Source organism: Manis pentadactyla, chromosome 16, assembly GCF_030020395.1.
Source record: "Manis pentadactyla isolate mManPen7 chromosome 16, mManPen7.hap1, whole genome shotgun sequence".
In the NCBI taxonomy this organism is placed as follows: domain Eukaryota; kingdom Metazoa; phylum Chordata; class Mammalia; order Pholidota; family Manidae; genus Manis; species Manis pentadactyla.
Genome location: NC_080034.1, coordinates 38,110,949 through 38,123,260, shown reverse-complemented (window position 1 = coordinate 38,123,260; position 12,312 = coordinate 38,110,949). Strand labels below are relative to the sequence as shown.

At 38.6% G+C, this 12,312-nt stretch overlaps 1 protein-coding gene across 6 annotated transcripts in view; it reads right to left on the bottom strand.

Moving 5' to 3' along the window:
• LOC118907977 (peptidyl-prolyl cis-trans isomerase FKBP5-like) overlaps window positions 1-12,312 on the bottom strand; it is a 124,751-nt gene that overhangs the window by 69,519 nt on the left and 42,920 nt on the right. For all 6 annotated transcript variants that reach the window (XR_008994278.1, XM_057493725.1, XM_057493726.1 and 3 more), the window contains 2 exons: window positions 3,618-3,749; window positions 967-1,111 (listed from right to left, as the gene is read on the bottom strand). Coding sequence is in view for 5 of the 6 variants with exons in the window: in XM_057493725.1 (XP_057349708.1) it covers window positions 967-1,111; window positions 3,618-3,722 (250 nt within the window). In the remaining variant the exon portion in view is untranslated. The remainder of the gene's footprint in view (window positions 1-966; window positions 1,112-3,617; window positions 3,750-12,312) is intronic.

The window sequence follows — 12,312 nt, the reverse complement described above, 5'->3', positions numbered from 1 at the left end:
ACGCCCTCTCAAAAAAAAAATAATCCATCAGTCTAGCTTGCACATTGAATGGATCTTTTACCCATGTGTGACTTTGTAACATCTTGCATTGATCATTGGGAAAATACTGGTTCTCTGAGTTACACAGATCTTCCAAATGTTAACACATTTCATTGAATAATATTTTAAAAATCACATTCATTAATACACATTAATCTCATCAGAAGTCTTTTAAGTTTTCGGATACTGTCAAGCTTACAGTGGCAGATACAAATTTTCTAAAATTTGTAATTTTCGCTTGAAAACCCAATGGTAACTAATATTGTCAGTTGTTTTCCTTGAAGTGTAAGGCTCACTTTATTCATTTTCAAAAAAATATCTGTCAAATACTGAGTAATCAGGTCTGAATAATTCTAGTTTGCCCTTTTGAGTGATAATAGTGCCTAATGAAAAATAAAATGCAACCAGTTCAGCTCTCAATTAAGCAAGTGCATGCGTGCTTTTTCTTGAGATACCCAAGCACTGGGAATGCTGAGTGCTGTGTGTGCTTCCCTCTGTGACAAACATCCAAAATGATGTGAACTCAAAGATGAGGATTTTACAAAATTAATATTTTTTGCACTTTATCAAGAACATTCTTAGGTAAAGCTGGCTTTCCATTTTTCTTATTCAAACAGTGAATGAGGGCAGTGACAAATACATGACTACTGGCATAGTTTGGTGCCATTTTGAGTTCCAGCAGTTCTTAACACTGTAGCTTTGGTACCATCAGTGTAAGTGTCAACATAGTAAAAAAATAAACATCTTAGAAAATAATTTTGACATTACGGACCCACTAAAAGGATCTCAGGGCTCCACAGACCACACTTTGAGAAACAGTGATCTAAAATATCCTCATTTTGGAGACAAGAATAGGATCCTCTAGGTCCTGTATATTATAAATGGTAATAAATCTAAGCAAAACACAACTCGAAAATACCCTCTTACCTTTGCCAAGACTAAAGATAAATGGTTCATTTCTATCATGACTGGAGTCAAACTTCTTTCCATTTGACAGTTTTCCTTTGTAATGGACATAAACTTTGTCTCCAATCATTGGTGTTTCCTCACTATTTCCCTCTCTTTTGATAATCTAGAAAAAAAAACATGAAAAAGGAGGTGGAACTTCTTCTAATCAGAGAATAAAAAGGTCACACATAGTCCATTCTACATCACCCAGGCAGATTTGAAAATTATTATCTGTCCTTTCCAAAGGCCTCCCTTCCAGTTCTCTCCATACATACCCTTCACCATTAGAAAATTGACCTATACTACTCTAAATCTTTAATGCTAAGTTTAATTTTATTGTTGATCACACTATTCCCTCAAAATAACTAACCAATAGATCCTGCTTCTGTGGTTTAATGCCCCATGCTTTGGCATTAAAATCTGCCAGTTTGATACGATACTGAGTGACTTGTGTTCTAGTAAAGGAAATGCCAAAAAGCTCAAAGCTGAAAAATATTTAGCTTTCCTAATACCCAATATATTTATTTTGTTCTTGCAGAGCAAGCCACTGATGCAGTTGGTCAGTTCTGGGAAAAGAAATTCAAATTACAATGAGATACCACTTCATACCAGAATGGCTATATCTGAAACATACCTAATTTATGCCAATTATATCTCAATAAAGATGAAAAAAATCATTGTTCACTTAAAAAATTAGAGAGCTACTTCAAAAAAAAAAAGAATAATTACTATTCCTCCCTTTCCTAGGGAAAAAAAGTTTCAAAAAATTAATCTGAATGAAATTACACAATATTCTAAGTGTTCATGTTCATGAACTGCATGGAGCATCTGAACCTCACGTGGAGGGGATCTGCAACTCTAAGACTATAAACAAGTATTTGGGAATATGGGATGAATGGCTATCAAGGAGTCAAGACAGCTATCCATACCAGCAAATGATCCTGTGGTATCACTTGAGGTTTCCCCAGCAAAATGAACGTATGCCTGGATCTGGAGTTGTCTTAGGATACAATCTAGTCTCGAATCATTTAAAAAAATGTAAGCTCCACAACATAATTTTATCTTTCTGGGATAGTTACTGGCTTCTAAGACCCGGGTTGGTCTTAAAATATATATATATATATATAATAGTTCTTTAATAAGATTACCATAGGTGAGGCAATATGCTAAATGCTTAATGTCATCCTGATAACTCTATAAATAATATTACTGTCTCAATTTTACACATGAGGAAACCTCCTCACAGAGAGGTTAAGTGCATTGCCCCAGGTCACAAAGTTAGCAGATTATTTAATCTCAACCAAAAGCCCCATGGTGAAACCTGAAGCTCTAGACAGTGGTAAATATTATTTAAAGAGTTTACAATCTCAAAATGTTTTTTATAAGCCTAAAAATCTTATTAGGTTTATTTTCTAGTACAAATCCAAGCCTGAGGCTAGTTGGGGGACTATGTTTTTTGTATGGGTGCCCTGAAGATGAAAAAGAAGGACTTAAATCGAGGTAGGGAGATGCTAAGGACAGCCTACAGAGTTTCCACTGTCTCTAGAAACATCCTGGAGTTCGAGATGAGTAATTCATATAGTTTACAAGGTTGATAAGCCCTCTGAAAGAAGATATCATGATATAAATCTACAGCATAAAGCCCTTATTGTATAGTTGCAAGTCTCCAAAATTTGGCTTAGCACATTGCAAATTAGTAGTAGACAGGCACAGGAAGAAGTTTTCACATAAACAAGATCAGACAAAACAAACTAAAAAATTCTCATTTGCTAGTGTTGACTCAAAAAGATATTAAAACTCAGCTTAACGGTAATATTTAGAATGTATAAGATAATCTTTTTAGTCAAAAAAATTTAACTCAACTATATAAAACTTGTACATATAACAGCATAGGAGAAATAATGACTTAATATGATTAAGATCATTTAACTCTCAGCTTCAGTTTATTTACTTATATGAAATATAAATATATATGTTCCGTATATAAATGGAAGAATCAACAGGTGCTGACTGCCTCACAAGACTACAGTGAGATACAAATAAAAAAATATAAAAATGATTATGATTACAAAGTGAAAAAAATATAAAGTATTTTGATGAGGAAAGCCAATTCAAAAAGATATATTCTCTGATGAAACCTCAAAAAATACCTTCACTGCACAAAGGAACACAATTTGTATGTAAAAACAAATTCTTTCAAACTTTGCAAGTTAGTCTTTGTTTTTCCTTTAAATAAGTCTTTTTGAGTTGTCATTAGATAGCTTTAGTATATTTAAATATTATATTAAAATAATAACCCATTTGTATACTCTGCTGATAGGAAGACACAGCCTTTTAGAGTCAGACATAACTTGGACTGGAACCCCAGATCTGCACTTATCAAGATACAGCTACTGGGTAAGTTAATTTACCTAGCTTGGCCTCAGTTCTGCCATCTATAACCTGAGATTAAAAATAAACCTCAAGTTATAAAATAAAGATGAAATGAGAATTTAGCTGTACTGGTTGGCACTTAGTAAGTCTCAAACATTATTCACCTCCACCTCCAGCCAAAAAAACAAATATTTTTTTATAAATAATCTTTCTAGACAGCAAATTTTCTTAAACGTCATTCATACATGTGGCCTTACCTTTAATACTCCTCTATCTTTTTTGTAGGTAATATCCTCTCCCCGTTCAGCAACAGCTGCTGCTGGGTTTTCTCCATTGTTCTTGGCACCTTCATCAGTAGTCATTTTCTTTTATATTTCTCAGTAGAAACCCTGCAGGGAAGAAACATGTTTGGCTAGAAAAAAAAATAATTCCTTTATGCATATTAAAATGCTCCTAACTAAGCTTTACCTGACCTAAGATTTACTTAAAGCCAATAAGGTTTTGATGAAACCTTAATATTTGCTGGCTTCCAATGAAAACAAAAATATTTGCTATGAGCATGTACTGATGTCACAAGACATGTAAACAAAACACCATCCAACTCTTCAATTTCCATCAGCTTGGTCCCAAATTAGAGACTAGTACGTCAGGTTTGGTAGTGATCACATATGGGCAAGTTTTCAGAACTTTGAAAATTTTTTTTTCCTATAACCATGTTGTTTACAAGAGAAGTAAGAATTTAGCAGGTGATTTGATCAAAGAAATGACAACATAGTGGTAAATAGAAAAGGCTTTTTGGAAGCTGACAGAGCCCAGTCTTAGTTCTAGATTCAGCAACATCTGTCTGACATTTGCAAACTTACTTACCCTTGCTGAACCTCAGTGTAACATCTGTAAAATGGGCATAGTATACTTGTTCATAGTTATTGTGAGGCATTTATGAGGTAACATGTTAAGAGATTAGCTGAGTCCTAACTTGAAATTTTCAGTATCTATTATTATTATTGCTCTTCTATAGGGTGGTATTTTTCATTTCCTGCTCAAAGAATGAAGTTTTTCCATAGCACAGCATTCAAGGTCCTTCACAATGTGCTCCTAACCTGTCTTTCAGGTCTAGCTTCCACTACTTTCTTTTACTTTGTTTCATGCAGCTCATGCTCCAGCTAGACCAGACTGTATCCTTTCCCACGATAAGCCCTATGCTTTCCCATCTCCATGTTTTTGGTCATTCTTTTTCTGCTCCAAATGTCACCTCCATCATACCAACCTTGACCTTATATTCGGAGGCTGCCCTGTTCTGTACTTTTTTGCTCTTCTTGTGATGTCATCTATAATATTCATAAGACAGACCTTTAAAAGATTGAGAGCAAAGGCTTTGTTCACATTTAGATTCTCTAGAACATCTTTACCTTTTAGACTGGTAAGACAGAAAGGGCAAGGAATTTGGGCTCCTTACAAGCTGTTTAATGTTGGCTATTTTAACTATCTAAGCCTTTTTTCCCTACTGTGTAATTAGAATAAAATATCTACTTTCGCAGAGTCATCTTCTGGGTTAAATGGTATAATGTGTATTTTTAAAAGTATAATATTCCAATGTTAGCTCTTATTATCAGCCACTCAAATGACAGATACTTTTTCATGCAAGACAAACCAATATCGCCAACAGGCTAATCAATATATGAAACAAAACACACTTCATTGGCAGTTGCCATGATTAATTCTATATTGCTCTCCTGAATGAATAGGGAAAGTCAAGAACTAATTACCTCTACAGCTATTCCATATTAGGCTAAAAATGGATGCAAGTATCCCTAAAATCACCTGCTGGACCCTACTGTCACATAGTCAAAAAGATCTATTTTACACTTGTGAAAAATGTCTTAGTGATAGAACTGGTAATCAGGCAACTCAAGCATGTATTGCCATTTTAATTCAATTCCAGCTGATCTATATTTACTTCAGTGTCAACAGAGACACAATTCGTATTTTGCTGTGCCCAAAAATCTTCAAAGAGAACACCAAAAACCAGGGTACTAAGCCCCTTTACTTTATTTTCTAGGACAGTTTATACCAAACAAGATCCAAATGCTTGGCTCAGGATAAGGGAGAGGTCAGAATAAAGTGTTCTCAAATAAACAACAGAACTTAAGTACCCAGCTGTAGATGATGCTAGGCTAGATTAGGAAAATTAGATGAACACTGTTGGTTCCCAACTTAGAAACCTACTACTTATAACAGACTCTCTGATGTGCAGAAATTTGTAGAATGCACCTCAAAAACAGGGAGGAAAGATTTTTTCAGATATTCTGAGGGTCATGGACCATATCCCTGGAAAAACACATATACAAAATATCCTGGGCTTCACAGGTATACTGGCATCCATCAGTAGACCCATGGGGAAACCGTGGATTAAATCAATAAGCAAATTAACACCACCAAGGGAAAGGTTATTAGGGAACAGGACAGCCACAATGTCTCAAAGCATAAACCTATAGATTACTTATCAAAAAAGGAAAAAAGGCTTTCCAATGAAGTAATCTGACACATACCCCCTTAATACAAGTGATCTGTATTATGATTAAACTCTGTCCTTCACCAATAACATAAACTGATATCATTGTGCCTCCTGATGTGACAATAATGGCAAGTATGCATGTACTATTCCTCCCAAATATATTTAACCTGAATCTAATCAAGAAGAAAAGAAAAGATGGAGGAGAAGCCATGATGGTGCCGTGAGTAGGGCAGCGGAAATCTCCTCCCAAAACCATAAATATTTTTGAAAATACAACAAGTACAACTATTCCTAAAAGACAGACCAGTGGATACAGTACAAAGCCAGGCTACATCTACATCTGCGAGAACTCAGCAGCTCACAAAGGGGGTAAGATATAAGCCACGGCCCAGCGGGACCCGAGCGCTCCCCCATCCCAGCTCCCCGGCAGGAAGAAAGGAGTAGGAGCAGGAAGGGAGTGAAAGCCCAGGACTGCTAAACAACCAGCTCTAGTAACCCGCACCAGGAGTGCAGACACACAGTGCATGGTGTGCTGGATATTAGAGAATTGGGAAAGCAAAATCTGTGAGCGGGTCTCTGCAACTGGATAACCCAGAGGCTGCTCCAGGAGTGCGGGTAACTGACACAGGCAGCGGAGAAGGGCAAGGCGACCAGAAAATAGGAAAGGACTTTGTTCTCCCAGCTGACACATGCACTACCTGCCTACAGCTACCTCTATTGCCACGAAAAGGCAGAAGAATCTGGTCCACTCCAGAATTACCCAGACAACCCATGAGAGAGGGCCTGGGGAAATAGATTTAACCAATTTTCCTGAAAAAGAATTCAAAATAAAGGTCATAACCATGCTGATGGACCTGCAGAGAAATATGCAAGAGCTAAAGGATCCAGTTGGGAGGGAGAATACAGAAATAAAGCAATCTCTGGAAGGACTTAAAAGCAGATTGGATGAGGTGCAAGAGGCCATTAATGGAATAGAAATCAGATAACAGGAACATAGAGAAGCTGAGGCAAAGAGAGATAAAAGGATCTCCAGGAATGAAAGAATATTAAGAGAACTGTGTGACCAATCCAAAAGGAACAATATCTGCATTATAAGAGTACCAGAAGAAGAGAGAGAAAAAGGGATAGAAAGTGTCTTTGAAGAAATAATTGCTGAAAACTTCCCCAAACTGGGGGAGGAAATAGTCTCTAAGACCATGGAGGTCCACAGAACTCCCAACAAAAGGGACACAAGGAGGACAACACCAAGACATATAATAATTAAAATGGCAAAGATCAAACACAATGACAGAGAATTAAAGGCAGCCAGAGAGAGAAAAAAGGTTACCTACAAAGGAAAACACATCAGGCTATCATCAGACTTCTCAACAGAAACTTTACAGGCCAGAAGAGAATGGCATGATATGTTTAATGCAATGAAACAGAAGGACCTTGAACCAAGAATACTGTATCCAGCATGATTATCATTTAAATATGAAGGAGGGATTAAACAATTCTCAGACAAACAAAAGTTGAGGGAATTTGCCTCCCATAAGCCACCTGTACAGGATATTTTAAAGGGATTGCTCTAGATGGAAGCACTCCTAAGGATAAATAGATGTTAACAGAGAAAATAAAATCACACCAAAGAAAGAAGACCAACCAAATACTAATTAAAGGCAAAAATAAAATCAACTACTCACAAAAGTAGTAAAAGGAAACACAAAAGAGTACAGAATAAAACACCTAACATATAAAGAATGGAGGAGGAGAAATAAGAAGGGAGAGAAATAAAGAATCATCAGACTGTGTTTATAATAGCTTAATAAGAGAGTTAAATTGGATGGTTAGATAGTAAAGAAGCTACCCAAAATGGGTATACAGGGCAAGTACCTCAACATAATAAAGGCCATATATGACAAACCCACAGCCTACATCATACTTAACAGTGAGAAGCTGAAAGCTTTCCTTTAAGATTGGGAACAAGACAGGGATGCCCACTCTCCCCAGTTTTATTCAACATCGTACTAGAGGTCCTAGCCATGGCAATCAGGCAAAACAAAGAGATACAAGGAATCTAGATTGGTAAAGAATAAATCAAATTGTCACTATTTGCAAATGACATGATATTGTACATAAAAAACCCTAAAGACTCCACTCCCAAACTACTAGATCTAATATCGGAATACAGCAAAGTTGCAGGATACAAAATTAATACATAGGAATCTGTTGCATTCTTATACACTAACGGTGAAGTAGCAGAAAGAGAAATCAGGTAAATAATTCCATTCACAATAGCATCAAAAAGAATAAAATACCTAGGAATAAACCTGACCAAGGAAGTGAAAGGCCTATATCCTGAAAACTACAAAACACTCTTAAAAGAAGTTAAAGAGGACACTAACAAATGGAAACTCATCCCATGCTCTTGGCCAGGAAGAATTAATATTGTCAAAATGGTCAACCTGCCTAAAGCAATATACAGATTCAATGCAATCCCTATCAAAATACTGCATTCTTCAACGAACTGGAATATATACTTCTAAAATTCATATGGAATGACAAAAGATCCCTAATAGCCAAAGTAATCCAGAGAAGGAAAAATAAAGCAGGGGTTATCTCGCTTCCCAACTTCAAACTCTACTACAAAGCCACAGTAATCAAGACAATTTGGTACTGGCACAAGAACAGACCCACAGACCAGTGGAACAGAATAGAGAGTCCAGAAATTAACCCAAACATATATGCTCAATTAATATATGATAAAAGAGCCATGGATATACAAGGGAGAAATGAGAGCCTCTTCAACAGCTGGTATTGGCAAAACTGGACAGCTACATGTAAGAGAAGGAAACTGGATTGTCTAACCCCATACACAAAAGTAAATTCAAAATGGATCAAAGACCTGAATGTAAATTATGAAACCATAAAACTCTTAGAAAAAAACATAGACAAAAATCTCTTGGACCTAAACATGAGCAACTTCTTCATGAATATATCTCCACGGGCAAGGGAAACAAAAGCAAAAATGAGAGGATCACGGGAAAATGGTGGTGTGAGTAGTTCAGAGGAAATCTCCTCCCCAAAACATATATATTTATGAAAATACAATAAATACAACTATTCCTAAAAGACACACCAGTGGATGCAGTACAACAGCCAGGATACATCTACATCTGTGAGAACTCAACATCACACTAAGGGGGTAAGATACAAGCCGCGGCCAGGTGGAACCTGAACACTTCCCCACCCCAAAACCCAGCGGGAAAAAAGGAGTTGGAATGGGAAGGGAGTGAAAGACCAGGACTGCTAAACAACCAGCTCTAGAAATCCGCACCCGGAACACAGACACAAGTTGCACGGGGTGCTGGATATTAGAGAAACGGAAAAGAAAAACCTGTGGGCAGGTCCCCACAACCGGCACCCCTGAGACAAAAGAAAAGCGAGTGCTTTCTGCAAGTCTTGAAGAGACAGGGACCCCACAGCTGGACGAGACTGCTCCGGCGCACTCAGCCGGCAGCTGGGAATTCCGGGAAAACTTAGGCGCCCTAAACTCCGGGGAGGCGGTGCAGCTCTGGGGCCCCTCACGGCACTGAGCAGCCTGCCAGTCGTTCCTCCGACTGGCGTGGACCCTGAGGCACCAGCCTAGTGGCGGGAAAGTGGTGGCACGCGCCGGGGGTGGAGGTGCTGGAAGGGACTGGGAGCGGATCCGTGCGCCAATGGCGCCAGAGGGGACAAGGACAGGCTTGTGCAAGCCCGCAACAGTGCGACCGAACAGCCTGGGTGCGCCTCGCGCGCACTGGTGGCAGTGGAGCCAGAGGAGCCCAGTAGAGGCCTGTGCGCACCTGCACCAGAGCCAGAGGGAGTAGGTGTGCTCCCAGCAGACAACCAGAATTCCAGCCCAATGCACAGCCGCCTGGGCCAAACCCAAAGGCCGCTGTTGTTACACAGCTGCCCGGCAGGGGTGCTGCTAGCTCAGAGGAGCACACCTGGCGTGCCTGCCACTCCCCGCAGGGCTCCACGCTGCTCTGACAGAGACGCCACCCACAGCAACTTAGGGGACTAACCTGCTGGCTGCTCCAGGAGTGCGTGTAACCTTCACAGGCAGCGGAGAAGGGCAAGGAATCCAGCAAGCAGGAAAGGACTTTCTTCTCCCAGCTGACACACTCGCAGCCTGCCTACAGATGCTGTTATCACCATGAAAAGGCAAAAAAATTTAGTCCAGTCCAAGATAGCTACACCACCTGAGAAAGGATCTGCAGAGGCAGACCTAACCAGTCTCCCTGAAAAAGAATTCAAAATAAAAATCATAAACATGCTGACAGAGCTGCAGAGAAATATGCAAGAGCTAAGGGATGAAGTCCGGAGGGAGATTACAGACGTCCAGAGGGAGATTACAGAAGGCAAACAAACTCCGTAAAGATTTATAAGCAGAATGGATAAGATGCAAGAGGCCATTGATGGAATAGAAACCAGAGAACAGGAACGCATAGAAGCTGACGCAGAGAGAGATAAAAGGATCTCCAGGAATGAAACAATATTAAGACAACTGTGTGACCAATCCAAAAGGAACAATATCCGCATTATAGGGGTAACAGAGGAATAAGAGAGAGAAAAAGGGATAGTAAGTGTCTTTGAAGAAATAATTGCCGAGAACTTCCCCAAACTGGGGGAAGAAATAGTTGCTCAGACTACAGAGGCACATAGAACTCTTGAGAGATGGGACCCAAAGAGGACAACACCAACACACATAATAATTAAAATGGCAAAGATCAAGGACACGGACAGAGTATTAAAGACAGCCAGAGAGAGAGAAAAGGTCATCTACAAAGGAAAACCCATCAGGCTATCATCAGACTTCTCAACAGAAACCCTACAGGCCAGAAGAGAATGGCATGATATATTTAATGCAATGAAACAGAAGGGCCTTGAAACAAGGATACTGTATACAGCACGATTATCATTTAAATATGAAGGAGGGATTAAACAATTCCCAGACAAGCAAAAGTTGAGGGAATTTGCCTCCCACAAACCACCTCTACAGGGTATCTTAGAGGGACTGCTCTAGATGGGAGCACTCCTAAAAAGAGCACAGAACAAAACACCCAACATATGAAGAATGGAGGAGGAGAAATAAGAAGGGAGAGAAATAATCATCAGACTGTGTTTATAACAGCTCAATAAGTGAGTTAAGTCAGACAGTAAGGTAGTAAAGAAGCTAACCTTGAACCTTTGATAACCAGGAATCTAAAGCCTGCAATGGCAATAAGTACATATCTTTCAATAATCACCCAAAATGTAAATGGACTGAATGCACCAATCAAAAGACACAGAGTAATAGAATGGATAAAAAAGCAAGACCTATCTATATGCTGCTTACAAGAGACTCACCTCAAACCCAAAGATAGGCACAGATTAAAAGTCAATGGATGGAGAAAGATATTTCATGGAAACAACAGAGAGAAAAAAGCAGGTGTTGCAATACTAGAATCAGACAAAATAGACGTCAAAATAAAGAAAGAAACAAGAGATAGAGGACACAACATAATGATAAAGGGCTCAGTCCAACAAGAGGATATAACCATTATAAACATATATGCACCCAATACAGGAGCACCAATATATGTGAAACAAATACTAACAGAATTAAAGGAGGAAATAGAATGCAATGCATTCATTTTGGGAGACTTTAACACACCACCCACTCCAAAGGACAGATCCACCAGACAGAAAATAAGTAAGGACACAGAGGCACTGAACAACACACTAGAACAGATGGACCTAATAGACATCTATAGAACTCTACATCCAAAAGCAACAGGATACACATTCCTCTCAAGTGCACATGGAACATTCTCCAGAATAGATCACATACTAGGCCACAAAAAGAGCTTCAGTAAATTCCAAAAGATCGAAATCCTACCAACCACCTTTTCAGACCACAAAGGTATAAAACGAGAAATAAATCGTACAAAGAAAGCAAAAAGGCTCATAAACACATGGAGGCTTAACGACATGCTCCTAAATAATCAATGGATCAATGACCAAATTAAAATGGAGATCCAGCAATATATGGAAACAAATGACAACAACAACACAAAGCCCCAACTTCTGTGGGACGCAGCAAAAGCAGTCTTAAGAGGAAAGTATACAGCAATCCAGGCATATTTAAAGAAGGAAGAACAATCCCAAATGAATAGTCTAATGTCACAATTATTGAAATTGGAAAAGGAAAAACAAATGAGGCTTAAGGTCAGCAGATGGAGGGACATAATAAAGATCAGAGAAGAAACAAATAAAATTGAGAAGAATAAAACAATAGAAAAAAATCAATGAAACCAAGAGCTGGTTCTTTGAAAAAATAAACAAAATAGATAAGCCTCTAACCAGACTTATTAAGAGAAAAAGAGAATCAACACACATCAACAGACTCAGAAACAAGAAAGGAAAAATCACGA